Raw genomic sequence first — 15,088 nt, forward strand, 5'->3', positions numbered from 1 at the left:
TTGTAGTCGCAGACATAGATTACATTGCACTTTTTTAACTGAATCCAAGCCAAGGTAAATAATACAGAAACAGATTTAGGCCTTGTATAATGCATAAGCGCATATGTGACTTATTCAGAGAACATCCCCATTAGCTGTGATAAATAAGTAAAGAGCAGAGATGCAATGATGAAACTGCTGCAAAGGAAATGCGGTCCGCTGTTGAAACCCTCTGGGACGTTCACTCACTCTGCTAGGAAGAGCTACCAGGCAGCAGAGCTCTATATGGGAAATTTAACGGCTCTGTGGTGCTCACTCGAAGATTTACATTTGTTTTTACCTCTTGGTGCAAAACTATAATATCCCAAAATGTCTCTACCTGTTCTGTAATATTTAAATATTAAATTACTTGGACTGATTTTTGCACAATCACAGGTCACTGTTGTTCTTTAGGATATGAGATATTAGCAGATTTGTCCCTAACAGTGCGTCTCCATTTACACCACACAGTCTGTAATTATTACTTATGTCTGTGCGGTACAATCCTGCGTAGGGCTGCAATTAGCGATTATTTCTATTGTTGATTAATCTGTTGATTATTTTCCTGATTAATCAATTAGTTTGATCCTTTGATACTTAATACTTAATCAGTGATACACTGTTAATAACCCTCTAACACCAAAATATCCACTGCTGCTGTATTATGTAATATTATAATTATATAATTGTACATATCATCTGTCATTGTCGATATAAATCCTCCATGCTGTACATACAGTATATAGTCATGTATTTATGTACATACTGTACATAATCATCCAGTCCTTGTATATATTCCTTTGCAATATTTGTATTATTTACATTTAGAGAACACTTGACTTAGAGATGTTTTATTTTATTCTTATTTTATTGCTGGACATTGGTGCTTTATAGAATATTTATAGGCCTATATACACCACATTTTCACTACTTGTGTACATAACAGTCTTGTCTGTTCCTCACCTTTATTTGTCCTGCTTTGTTGTCTTTCCTTCTCTTTCTGTTTAAGTGTAAGTAAAAACTGATTCTGAAGTTGTTTGGTCTATAAAATGTCAGAAAATGGTGAAAGATGTTGATCAGTGTTTCCCAAAGCCCAAGATGACGTCCTCAAATGTCTTGTTTTTTTCCACAAAATAAAGATATTCGGTTTACTGTCATAGAGGAGTAAAGAAACCAGAAAATATCACATTTAAGAAGCTGGAATCAGAGAATTTTAACCCTTTTTAAAAAAAACCTCAAACCAATTAATCGATTATCAAAATAGTTGGCGATTAATTTAATAGTTGACAACTAATCACTTAATCGTTGCAGCTCTACAGCAAACGACTGATACAAAATTGTATAGGTGGAGAAATTTAATCTGCTGACACTGCCCACTGCTGCTTGCAATTTATGGCTTTTCTTATCATTACGGTAAATAAAGATTATTTTTTTAACAAACTAAAGAAAAGGAGGAAGGGTTAATAGGTCAAAAGCAACACTTTAGATGCAATAAGCGTGACGCAATAAGCGTGATGAAATAACGTGTATAGAGCTGCAACTAACAGCTATTTTCATTGTTGATTGGTCTATAAAACGGTGAAAAATGTCGATCAGTGTTTTCCCAAAGCCCAAGAAATGTCTTGTTTTGTCCACAACTCAAAGATATTCAGTTAACTACCAGAAAATATTCACATTTGAGAAGCTGGAATCAGAGAATTTTTACATTTATTTTCTTAAAAAAATTACTCAAACCGATTAATCGATTAATAATCGATTATTATTCAGTTTACTGTCAAAGAGGAGTAAAGAAACCAGGAAATATTCACATTTAAGAAGCTGGAATAAGGGGATTTTGAATTTTTTTCTTAAAAAAATGACTCAAACTGATTAATCGATTATCTAATTAGTTGGCGATTTATTTAATAGTTTACAACTAATTGATTAATCGTTGCAGCTCTACATTTTATGGTAATTGCTTAATTGCTTTGGTAACCAGTGGTCTATAAAATGTCAGAAAATTGATCACATTTTTGTTCCTTAAAGCCCAAGATGACGTCCTCAAATGTCTTGTTTTGTCCACAGCTCAAATATATTTAGTTTACTGTCATAGAGGAGTAAAGAAACCAGAACATGTTCACATTTAAGAAGCTGGAATCAGAGAATTTTGACTGTTTTTTCTACTCAAACCAATTTATTAATTATCAAAATAATTGGCGATTAATTTAACAGTTGACAACTAGTCGATTAATCGTTGCAGCTCTGATCCTGTGTGTGATCCTTCAGTGATCACCTGCTCCAATGAGCTCAGATATTCAGTTTACTGTCATAGAGGAGGAAAGAAACCAGAAAATATTCACATTTAAGAAGCTGGATTCAGAGAATTTTGACTTTTTTTCTACTTAAACCAATTAATCAATTATCAAAATCGATTGATTTAACAGTTGACAACTAATCGATTAATCGTTGCAGCTCTGATCCTGTGTGTGATCCTTCAGTCAGTGATCACCTGCTCTAGTGAGCTCAGATGTTTAGTTTTCCATCAGGCAGTGAAAGGGTTAAGTCTGACTCTGCATGCACCGAGCCTCCCTCCTCCTCCTCTTCCTCCTCTTCCTCTTCTCCCTCCCTCTTCTCTCCCTCTCCATCCATTTTTACTGTGTGTGTTTTTGGGAGGGGGGCTGTGCCATCTGCAAGCCCTGGATATGTGATATGTGATATACACACACACAACTAAGTTTGATAACACAACAGCACCTTTAACGCGTTAGTTCCTGATTCATTCTGAGCACACAGGCTCTGAATACAGGCTGTGTTTTTCTTTTTTCTTTTTTTTAAACTCTGGTTCCTTTCTCTGTCGGAGAGCTCCAGGATATGTCGAGAGGCGGAGGCGTTTCTTCCTCCAGCCGAAGTTGGGACCCCACTGACGCGTTATGACATGAAGGTAAGACGGGGAAAGTGGAAGCAGAGCTGGGCTCGATGCGGTTTACTGCTTTTATTCTGTCGAGGTTTCAACTTTTAAACTCGGCATACAATAGCTGAGTCACGGTCGCAGACTTCACCTACCAGATCAGCCTGTTTTGACGCAACGTGCATGAGAATAATGGCTCCACACACTGGCGTCCTGCTTTGGGACAAAAAGGACACAAGTTGAGACCCTTTTACGCGTTTTTCATTTCCATCCAGCTGTTTTCAGTGTTTTTCCACACACATCTGGAGGGCATAATAAAACCTACCTGGGCGATGCATTGAAGGCCTGATCTGGGAACAGTCTGCTTCCTGTATCCTCCTGGGAACCGAGTAAAAAAAAGTCTTCCAATTACTTTTTTTGTGTGATTTCCTTTCCTATTTAGGGTTAAAAGAAAATCTTACAATTTAGGCTTTTTAAACTTTATTTTTTATTTACAGCATATCCACTGTAGTGGACCACAGGACCATTTCAGTGTGAAAAGACCAAAAAAAAAAATGAACAGATTATGGCTGTAGAGTGATATTAAACCAAGAATACATTCAACTTGATTAAAAAAAGTAAGTCAAAAGAGTAAAAGGATATGCATGTGGATAAAATGTCCACTACAGAGGACACATGTCAATGGGCTGGGTCTCAGGAGGTTATAAGTAGCCTATAAAGATTTTTGGGCTTATTTTACGCTTTGCTCGATTTTTTTTTTTCAAACAAGAAAAGAAGCTTTACAGAAGAATTTAATAACTTAAAAGTAGAAAACAGACACCTTGAAAAAGTCAGTCCAGTGTGTCACCATGTCAAGGTCACAAGTTATACTCAGGCTGTGTGAGAAATGCTCATTTTAGTTAGGAAAAGACTTCTGCTGAAGGAATATTTCTGTGCGTAATGCTGCCTCCCTCTCCTCCCTATCAGTCTGAGTTAGTTTTAGTTGTGAGAGTAATTTGTGTCATAATTTATCTTCATTATAGGTGTTAGTACAGCAGTAATGGAGGCATCCAGATTGGATTAGAAACCTGGTTTTATTGCCACTCTTTGATCTCTCCTGAATTAAAACCTCCATCTTTCACTCACAGGAAGTTACAGGAAGGACACATTTTAAACCCGCCTATCTGGTTTTATATTTCTCACAGCCGAGGGACCCCAGCAGGCATCAGGAGATAATGGGACTGAATGGCCCGCATTAGTCACCACTTGAGATTTAACCTGTGGTCATCTGAGCCACGAGCATTTAGTCTCTTACTGCCACTTCACCATCTATTTACAGCAGGAAGCTAGTATGACTGATATTATACACACGCCGACTTAGTGTCGCCACCTTTTATTCCTAGTATGCCCACAGCCTAAAGAGGTTTTTAATAGGGGCGTAAATCACAAGTTTCAACACGATAAGATATTATATCAATTCTTTGGCTAACGATACGATATTTGCTGATATCACAAAGTCTGCCACGATACGACTTCGATTCAGTTCAGGGGCCTGCTATTGATATGAGACGTTATTCCCATTTAACATAATCAGTTACACTAATATCAACTCACAAAGAGGAACTAAAATAGGATTTGACAGTTTTATTACTGGGCTCTGTAGGAAGGAGGTGAGCTTGGACAATGACACATTGGAGAGATATATTTTAGTTTACTTTCTTTATTACAATATCAACATGGCTTTATTTTACACACGTTATAAATCAGTTTTGTCATATTCAATATTTCACTGATTCTCTCTAGATATCAAGCGTTTTAAAGCTCTCATCTCATGGCAACTTTTTAAAAATATTTTTGAAATGCTTCCTCATGACACAGCACTTGACTGTTAAGTGAAGGGGATGGATCCTTCGTGTTCATGCATCTCAATTCTTAGTTAAATAGATGAGACAGATCTGGGGGTGGAGAGTTATCGGTACAAGTGACTCAGTGTTTCGATAAAAGCAGTCCAATGTCCAGGGCGAAGTGATAAGATGCGGCGCTGTGCATTCAAATTGTCTTGATGTCTTAATGTGACATGAAAAACAGCAAACTAAACAGCAGAAGAAAGAAATACTAAGACATCAAAATAAAAGCCGCCATATTTTCCGACGTCATCACCCTTAAAAGAAAAATAAAACTGCTAACTGAATGCAGATACACAATATGATCTTTTTTTGTAACAACTTAATTAATTGACTATAATAGTGTGAAACCCGAAATAGATTTTTTGTTATCTCGGTTAAATAAATGTAATTCATGGTGTTGTTAGATTGCTGCTGGACCGCCCCGTTAATACAGGTGCGGGCCTCCCTTTGTTGTTGGAGAGCAAACAGGTTTTTGACCGCAGTGAAAAAGTTGTTCTTGATATGCTAAACGCCAACAAATTGGATTGAAGCATCTTTTTAGATACATAAATAGGGCTGAGTACCGGCAAGAATCTGGCGATACGATACAGGTCATGATACAGGGGTTACGATTCAATGTAAGCAAGGCGATATATTGCAATTTTTACATTTCATTTTACGAAAACTCATATTATAATAAACACACCACCATATCCATAAAATCTGAGTAAAAAATGAAACTTTTTTATGCACTTTACATTTATCACAGTCCCTGTAACATCCAACATCATTGCACTACTCAAAATAATCGCGATATTATTGTCTTACAGATACAGACTTTTGTATAAATTATAGTAAGTGTGTTATTATGATGTTAGCTATACATGTGCAAATCTAATTTTGACAACCTCAGAGCAGACAAATCCTGGCAGGCATGGATCCCAGGTTGGGAACCACTGGACTACTGTATGTGTATCTGTGTAGGAGTTACAGTTTTGCGACGCCCCACTGCTGCTGTGGTGATGTAATCAGGTCAGAATAACAGGGGAGGTGAAACCCCCCCCTCCCCTTCCCAGTTTCACTCCAAGGTAAAACACATTTCCACACCGGCAGGTTGGGTTGAAGTCCCCTTAGTTTAAACTAATATTTGCTTTTCAGGGAAAGGAAAAAAATATTTTGTCAAATTGAATTTAGGAAATAGCCGTCCAGCTGGTCACCGCTTACTCAGGAGAAATGTACTCATAGAATCTCTTCAAGTTGTTTCAGGGGAAACCGAGCCCAGCAGGTGTTGTGTTTCACATCGCTGGGAGTTGTTTCTCTCTCCTTCCAAACACAATTACTTAGTGAAAAAATGTGTGAGAGTTCAGCTGCAGTGCTGTTAGTAACAGCATACAAAAGGAGACGGTGGTGTGTGTGTTATCTGTGAATATTTGAAATAAGAGTGTTGATATTTATCTTTTCTTTCCAGTAGAAACACTCTTGTGGACGTCACTGAAGTTCTCAACTGGAGGTCGACTTCACTGCATTTTTCCACTGAGCTGATCTCTAACGAGTCGCAGTCGCCTGAGGCAACGCAGTGGGCTGGCCTGCTGTTAGATTTTATCTCTTGCCACCTGTGAAACACCGCCGCCATCATGCAGACCTCATCGCTTCGCCGGCAGATGAAAAACATGGTCAACAACTTCACGGAGGCCGAGATCAAGGTCCGAGAGGCCACCTCCAACGACCCCTGGGGTCCCCCCAGCTCGCTCATGTCTGAAATCGCAGACCTGTCCTTCAACGTCGTGGCCTTCACCGAGGTCATGGGTATGATCTGGAAGCGGCTCAACGACAGCGGTAAAAACTGGCGCCACGTCTATAAGGCGCTGACCCTGCTGGACTACCTGATAAAAAACGGGTCAGAGCGCGTGGCCCACGAGTGCCGCGAGAACATTTACACCATCCAGACGCTGAGAGACTTCCAGTACCTGGACCGAGATGGACGCGACCAGGGAGTCAACGTCCGGGAGAAGGCCAAGCACCTGGTGACGCTGCTGAAGGACGAGGAGAAGCTGAAGAAGGAGAGGAGCCAGGCGCTGAAGACCAAGACGCGCATGGCGGGGGCCAGCGGCGGCTCAGGCTCCGGGTCGCTGCCTCCTCCGTACCCGGGGCGTCGCACCAGCCAGCCCAGCTCGGCGGGGGTCTACGGGGATGAGCCTGGCAGGTGCAGAGGCTCGCCATCCTCGTTTCACTGTGAGTTAGCAGGAACATCTACACACTTATCTGAATATTTTCTTTGGCATGTGACCTGTCATTTGTCTGGAATGCACACATGACAGGTCACGAGTTTCTCCAATTTTTTTCAATTCATGGAGACGCTGTCAGTCACATATCTCTATACTCTCTGCCCAGTTTAAGAGATCTGTACATCAGTCAGTTCTCACCTGTGGTTTCCCTTTGAGGTAGATTTGAATAACCGCCGCACGTTTAAGCCTTGATGAGTGTTAATGAATGGCTTGTTCTGTCTGTCCTGCGGTGTTTCGGCTTCGCTTCACGGTTGGACATCTGCATTCCTGTCATTCTCCTGTTTACAGTCACGTCAGCTAAACTGGATTTACAAAAGAGAGGAGGCCCTGTTTGTGCTTGTCTCAATCTAATGTGAAACCACAACTGGAGGCCATGTTGTTTACTTTACTGTACAATCTCTTACGCTACTGATCAGGTGGCCTGATAATATACGACCTGAGTGATCCCTCTGTGAGAGTGAAGGACATCTGATGTCATTGACTTATCAACTACGATCAACACCCTTGAAAAACATATTGTGGAGTAGCTGTGTGTGGTAGATGTGGTATGACTGGTGTATACCATATACTTTGTGTGGTCTGTGTGGTGTTTATTAGAAGGTGTTATTCAGCAGCAGAGCTGTGGCTTCATGATGTCTGAGGCCTGTTTCATGCTGTAAACAGAGACGTGCCCACAGCTGGTATCTGTTTTATTTCCAATAATCCCTCAAAAGTCCTTTTCCTCCAATAATACATTTTCCACTTTATTCAAGTTCCTTGCATACTTTTCTGGGTCGGAACGTGTGCCAGTGGAAACATGTGGTGAACAGTTACCACGTCCACGCATGGATGTACTGTATAAAGGGAACTGGATACAGAGTTGGAGGCGGGGCCCCATTCATTCCTATGAAAGCTGCTCAGTGGCGTATGAACGACTTCCGAGTGGAAAAGTACCCGGGTCTTCCGGCGATCTTCCGCATTCGTTGGGCCCATGGAGCAGGCTAAGTAGCGTCCGCTCGGTCACATGGCTCGGTCACTGGGTCACGGGGCTTGCTAACTCCGCCTTGCAGTCCTCCTCCAGCCTCAGTCCGGGTCTCATTCACATGAACGGAGGAAGGGAAATAACTCTGGATTGAGCTATTGGTGCATTTTACAACTTTTAGGACCTAATGATTTAAATAAGAGCTATTCAAGTGTTCGTACTGGGAAGTTGATTCCCCTAAAAAAAACAGACAGAAATACAGACGTCTCTTTCCCAATGTAAGTCTACCGGAAAAAGTATTTTTTGGGCCCAATGGCATCACGTGACTGAAACGGAAGTTGTAGTACCGCCGTTTGGCCACTACGAAAATTGCGCTCTTCCTGGGGGCTTGCGTCCACGAAGGAGCATGGTTTACAATACGCAGTAGGGCTGCACGATTCTGAGAAAATATCTAATTGCAATTAATTTGACTAACGTTGCAATTGTGATATGATTTGTGGTATTTGAGAGAATTATATATTTTACATCATTATTTTCATTTTCATAGAAAAAAAACATTAAAGTGATTATAGTGTGATTTTTGTGGGGATTTGTACCAAACAAAGATTTTTTCTTCAGTCTGTAGAATATGATGACGTCTCTGCAGCACCACAATAATAAATTTAAAATGGTATTTTTTACACACATTTCACCTTTAACAAATATTGCGCCTCCTGCCATTTGAAAACTGCAGTTGGCCATATTGCGATTTCGATAAAATTCTGATTAATTGTGCAGTTCTATACGCAGAAAAACATATACATGCTAAGTTTAAATCCTCAGTTTATCAGACTGAGGCATCTCTCAGGCTGGAAAACCATAACAATTTCACACTCTGACAATCATGGCGAGTAATTAGAATGACTTGGTCTTTATCCAGAAAGGAAAGCTTCCAGAGAGACCCCACATGTGTGATGTACATACAAGCTTTTTTATTTTTTGCAATTTCCTCGCTCTGCCCTGGCTGGGTGGATCTCTCGGAGATTTGGATGGTTGGATGGTGTTGGACAGAATGCTGATGGATGGCGTGGGTGGGGGTCAAGAGGTTGCCAACAGCTAATTGCCAACACGCATTCCAGCTCAGACGCGTGATATTGAGGGGCAGCACACTGGAAATGATTGGTTTCTGAGACCTGACTTTGCCAACGTGTGGCCTACTTCCCCTCTTTTAGCCCCGTGACCCACAGCCTGATACCCAGACTGGTATACTGCCAGCACCCCCCCAACATCCCCTCCTCCAAACCTGGACCTGAGTCCTGGAACCCACCCAGAGGATTCAGGGGTAATAAGGTGGGCCCCACTCCAACCCGTCCATTCCTCTGCCCCTCCACCACCCTAACTCTCCACACAGGCGCACCATTGTTCTCAGTGCAGGCAGGCCGTGGCAAGCGATGCCAGCGAAGGCCCTAAACAACGAGCAGTGGAAAAAAAAACATTAACATGCACAAAGAGTGCCAGCTCTTTTCTGGCTTTAAAAATCAGCCTAAAGTGTTTCTCTCTTTGTTTTCCATCTGTTAATGTTTCTGTCTACGCTTAACACCCAATCCTCCCTGCTCTTCCTCTGTCCCCGTAGCCTCCTCTTCCTCCCCTCGAATTGCTCCAGACCTGGAGCAAGCTCGGCCCACCACCAGTGGAGAGGAGGCGCTGCAGCTGCAGCTGGTCCTGGCGATGAGCAAGGAGGAAAGTGAACAGGTACCTCTAACACACACGCACGCACGCACACACACACATGCACACACACACACGCACACACTCACACAAACCTCTCATCCCTACAGCACATGCGCCTGACAGAAAGAGGCTATTTAGCCGCCCTACTGCTGCTGACATGACATGTTGTAACGCTGCAGTAAAACATTAAACACACACATTCGCAAACACTATCTGTCATGGCGGGTGAAGCACTCCTAGTCGGCCACCATTTCCCAGAAAGTGATATCATCAACTCTGTCTCTGATGTGGTCAATAATGGCTCTTTGACGAAACGGTGTGCTGAAGAGTGAGGAGGCTGCGAGTGAGAGAGTGAGAAGCCAGACAGGATGTGTGCATTGATCCACTCCTATAAGCATCCACAGCCCGTCCCTGTCTCTACGGCAAGGGCAGCTGTTGCCCTCTGTGATTCTGCTCGGCTACTATGGGAATATATTATAGTGCACAGCTGATACTCCTCTACTCTAAATCACCTTAAAATCATTAGATTTCTTTAAGAATCACTCAAGCAAAATCAAGCTTCCCTTTTGATCAGTCTTCTTCCTAATCCTTCCTGCTTGACCCTAGCGGCCTCCTACAGTGGATATGGATGAGCAGACCCAGCTCCAGATCGCTATGACACTCAGCAAGGAGGACACCCAGAAGGTACAAGTATGCTGGGACACAGGGATGACTCTGCCTTTGCATCCTTTGCCTTCTATAGCACATCTCCTGTTGCCAGTCTGGGCCCTTCTGAGAAACAGCTGCATGTACTACTCCCTCTCCCTCACTTCTGAACAGCAAAAGGACATGTAACTTTTTTCCAGCGACTAATCCAATGAGGCTTCATCCTTCTGTTCCACTAACCATTAAATCTCTCCTCGTAGTTCAGTAGTGTGAGATACTCATGTCAAACACTCTCCTGTTGTGGTGTCAGGGAAAGGGTTTGACCCTTTTACTCTGCCGGGACACCTGTAGAACTGCATGCAATGTACTGTGAGTTTGTCTGAGCATTATTCACATTTTTGTTGACCAAATACTGACTGCAACTCCCTCCCTGGTTAACCTCCCTCACAGCCGGTCCAACCTGCACCACCCGCAGCACTGGATATGGATGAGGACACCCAGTTCCAGTTAGCTCTGAGCATTAGCAAGGAGCAGCACCAGCAGGTAGGGTTGCTGGGGGTCACTGGGGGGCAAAGAGGCACTTTTTGTTTTGAAGCTGCTAGGCTTTAAATAATGTAGTGTGTTCCTACCTTTGATTTGTTTTATTGTAGTAGGTAATCATCTCCCAATCGATCTTTCGGAGGTTGTAGCGGACTCAGTTTTAAAGCTAAGTTAAGCTTTGAGCTAAAGTGAAGAAACTGGCATCATATGAAACTAGAAAACCTAATGAATCCATTGGTACCAACCATGTCATACTAGCTTGTCGCAAAGGAGGCTAAATAACGCTCCAAACGTCGTCTAAAAACTGTCATGGCCATTTTCAAAGGGGTCCCTTGACCTCTGACCTCAAGATATGTGAATGAAAATGGGTTCTATGGGTACCCACGAGTCTCCCCTTTACAGACATGCCCACTTTATGATAATCATATGCAGTTTGGTACAAGTCATAGTCAAGTCAGCACACTGACACACTGACAGCTGTTGTGCCTGTTGGGCTGCAGTTTGCCATGATATGAGTTGAGCATATTTTTATGCTAAATGCAGTACCTGTGAGAGTTTCTGGACAATATTTGTCATTGTTTTGTGTTGTTAATTGATTTCCAGTAAGAGTATTAAATACTTGACAAATCTCCCTTTAAGATAGACAGATAAAAAATGCAAGATTAATTTGAGATTAATTGCAATTAACTTTGGACAATCATGTGATTAATCACGATTAAATATTTGAATCGATTGACAGCCCTAATAAAAATATTACTGCGATATCTATAGAAAATTGGAAGTCCAAAAACATAATAATGCGATCAGCGTTTTGTCTCTTCTTTGGCAAATGAATTACACTTAAACTACGAGTATAGGGAGGTGGAGAGAGAGTCTGTAACCATAACTGTACAAAAGCATGATTTAAGAGGCGCTGGATTATCATATGTGTATTATTAACATGATATCAATATTTAAATTTTTAAATATAAAGGTTTTATCATCAATACCGGTATATCGCGACACCCCTAAAACCTATTACTCTGCTGCGTTATCTCATGCAACATTTTTACTCCACCTCTCTCCCTGTCTGGCTCTCTTTGTCTTTTTCCCTCTCTCGCTCTGCCACAATAGAGCTGCTCTGTTAGAGATCACACCGATGCTCTGCTCTCTCCTCTCTCTGACCGCAGAATTTTCTGGTTTGCACCCATTGCACCCATCTATAACTGGGTCATACGCTGCCTAGGAAAAAACACAAGCTGGCTTTTGTGCTTGTGAGCAGTTGCTGAGAGTCATAAATATAGTATGATGTAACAATATGGGAACTTTGCCGGAAGCTGTCATGCCCAACGGCGTCCATGTGTCTCTTATCTGTTGACAGGAACAACTCAGTCGCCAAGGGGAGGAGATGATGCTCAAGAAAGCTCTGGAGGACAGCGAACGTGACATGAAGCCTAAAGGCGGGGTATGAAATGTTGGGCTATGGGATATCTCAATGGGGGCGATGAAATATGACCACACATTGTCGTTCACAATGGTTTTTCTCATGCAAGGACCAAAATCTAAATTATTAATGCCTTATGATAATGATAGGCAGGTTTTACATCTCATACCTTAAAACACACTGTGAGAATCCCAAACCTGATTTTTTATTTAATTCACTAACAAAGACCACGTAAGGTCATTTGAAAGGTATAAAGTAGTTTTATTTGAATGGCTAGAGGACTCAGGAAAGACTGAATGAGGGTCGTGTACGGTGGGACGGTTGGGTCGAGACTCAGGGTGAGGTCATGCCTCGATCATAGACTGTATATAAGAAAGGGACGTAGTCACCGTGACTTCGCCCGTTAGTTTGTGGACTACCGTTTTGAAGCCTCGAGTTCGGCATTTTAGCCGTCGCCATCGTGTTTTTTTGCGTTTAAACAAGACGTCATTTGTGATGTCACAAATAAATATATACACCATAAATGTAAACATTCTAAATGTGTCCCAGTTTATATCCAGTTGCAGTGTATTTGAATGACATCAGCTGACAGGAAGTAAACATGGACCTAAGCTGTTGCCTAGCAACGTAATTCTGTTGAAATGAGCTAAAACGGAGCGTTTGAGACAGAGGGTTAATACAGGGATATTCAGTCAGAAAGTATGAGGCAAATAAACGTTTTTTGAACATTACAGCATGTAAACATGTTCTAGTAGAAACACAAAATACAAATACAGTGAACCTGAAAATGAGAATAATATGGGACCTTTACATTCAACAATCACTTTGTCATTGATTACAGAACTATCCCTATGAGTGTTGAAGCAAAATATTAAACTGACACAGTTCTTATTCTTGTTTTTGTGGTCAGACTGCCTTCATGGACCTGGTAGATGTTTTCCAACCACCTCCTGGTGACCACCGATGGAATAATGCAGCTGCTCGTCCTGGTAGCACAGACCCCATGGGTGAGCCTTGAGTTAGCTTACCATGACCAAAACAGGAGTGTTTAAGCACCAAGTTGTAAATAATATGTAGTGAATTAGAGTCATAAAATGTGTATTCTTTGAGGTTAGAAACATTTGCAGCCTGATTCATTTCAGGTGTTTTCAGAAATGGATATACCGGACAGTGTAGTGTTTGAAACAAACCTCCTCATTCATGTTTACAGTACAGTTTGTTCTGTTCACATGCTAGAACAGGAGCCTCTCTCTCTAATTCACCTCTCTGTTACTAAAGAAGGCAGCACCTCCGGAGTAGATCCTCCCTGGATGGCACCGCCTCCCCGCAGCCCCCCTCCACCATGGGAGCCCCCATCTGACCCCTGGGACGACCCGCACAGCAACCGAGAATGGGCCTTCCCTGCTCACACAGGTGACACATGCACTCATACAGCTCAGCTAAACAGGAGAAGCTACATAAATTACATATCTAAAATAATAAATAAAATTGTATTTTTATAGCCGCCCTTGGGGTTGATCCATTCTCAGCGCATGGAGCTGTCAGGGAACCTTCTCCCCGAGCTGGAAGCCCCTCAGGTAAACAATACATTTATTTTACTGTTCTCATTGTGGTTCTGTGCATCACACACACTTGCAATGTTAAAACTCGTTCTTTTTTCCGCTGTTAGACGGGGATCTGTTTGATGATGAGGCCATGGATGGAGGTCAGATGAATGTGAATGGGCGAGGGGACGACAGTCCTGAGCTATTCGACCTGTCACGTCTCGGAGAAAGCCTGGCTGCCTCCAGCCCTCGCCGGACACCTGAGTCCTTCCTGGGCCCCACAGCGGCTTCCTTGGTAAACCTGGACAGCTTGATCCCAGTGAATCCTCCACCCAAGATCATGAACCCCTTCCTATCAGGTATTTACATATGACAGTAAAGTTGGTCTGGATCACGGTCTCAGAGGGTTAAAGCAAACCTAATAGTTTTCTGTTGTTTCTTTCTGTCTAGGCCTCACTGCTCCTTCGCCCAACAATCCATTCCAAACTGAGCAGCCCAAACTAACTCTGAATCAAATGGGCTCGGGCTCCATCTCTTCGGCTCCCCAGGGCACTTCTCTTCCGTACAGCGCCTCCTTGCCCCTGCCTATGAGCCACCAGCCTGCCAGCCTCCCTTTGTCGATCACTCACCCCACCCAGTCTGGTCTGGCGACCCTTCCCGAGCCCTTGTTGCCCTTCTCTTCAGGCATCACTGACGGATCACAGGCTGCACAGCAGAACCCTTTCTTATGAGGACCAACTCAACTGGAGACAAAATCTAAGAAAAAAGGGGAATGCCATTAGGTTATTATGCTCTTCAAATATAACTAACCGCAGACTGAACTTCAGCCCCAAGGACTTGTATGAAAACCCTGTTCTTAGTTTTTATATTGTGTTATAATACAGTAACCCTTAGACTGATGCAAGCTGGTTCTGCTCTTCACTACAACAACCTGTCCCGCTCCTCTTGTCATGAATGCAGTATAAAAAAGATAACACCTTTGTATCAGAAACCATTAGTGTCATGTAAACCTTCTTTAAGGCCATAACTTGTTGAATTCAGAAAAAAAAAACATACACAAAAGCACAGTTTGATAATATTTTGTTGTCACTTCACTTAGCCACAATTACCAGGCAAATGTATTACGGCTTTTTCAAGTAGTCAACTCCTGCTCACTCAGCTATTTGTGTGATTGGCTTACTGCTGCTGTCATATACAAATATAAAAAATA

At 42.3% G+C, this 15,088-nt stretch overlaps 1 protein-coding gene across 5 annotated transcripts; it reads left to right on the plus strand.

Annotated features, from left to right (window-relative positions):
- The first annotated feature begins 2,637 nt into the window (after positions 1–2,637).
- On the plus strand, positions 2,638–14,905 carry epn3a (epsin 3a). 5 transcript variants are annotated; one of them, XM_074656488.1, is made up of 11 exons: positions 2,638–2,938; positions 6,239–7,002; positions 9,629–9,747; positions 10,333–10,410; positions 10,822–10,914; positions 12,272–12,355; positions 13,245–13,341; positions 13,616–13,747; positions 13,837–13,911; positions 14,004–14,237; positions 14,329–14,905. In XM_074656488.1, exons 2-11 carry the CDS (start codon positions 6,405–6,407, stop codon positions 14,607–14,609), a joined length of 1,791 nt encoding a protein of 596 aa, XP_074512589.1. In that variant the 5' UTR covers positions 2,638–2,938; positions 6,239–6,404; the 3' UTR covers positions 14,610–14,905. The 5 variants fall into 5 exon arrangements, with proteins under 5 accessions (XP_074512589.1, XP_074512587.1, XP_074512588.1 ...); XM_074656486.1 differs by having other exon boundaries at positions 2,639–2,938; positions 13,613–13,747; XM_074656487.1 differs by having other exon boundaries at positions 2,639–2,938; positions 6,242–7,002; positions 13,613–13,747.
- The last annotated feature ends 183 nt before the right edge of the window (positions 14,906–15,088 follow it).

This window comes from Sebastes fasciatus, chromosome 13, assembly GCF_043250625.1.
Source record: "Sebastes fasciatus isolate fSebFas1 chromosome 13, fSebFas1.pri, whole genome shotgun sequence".
NCBI classification, from domain to species: Eukaryota; Metazoa; Chordata; class Actinopteri; order Perciformes; family Sebastidae; genus Sebastes; species Sebastes fasciatus.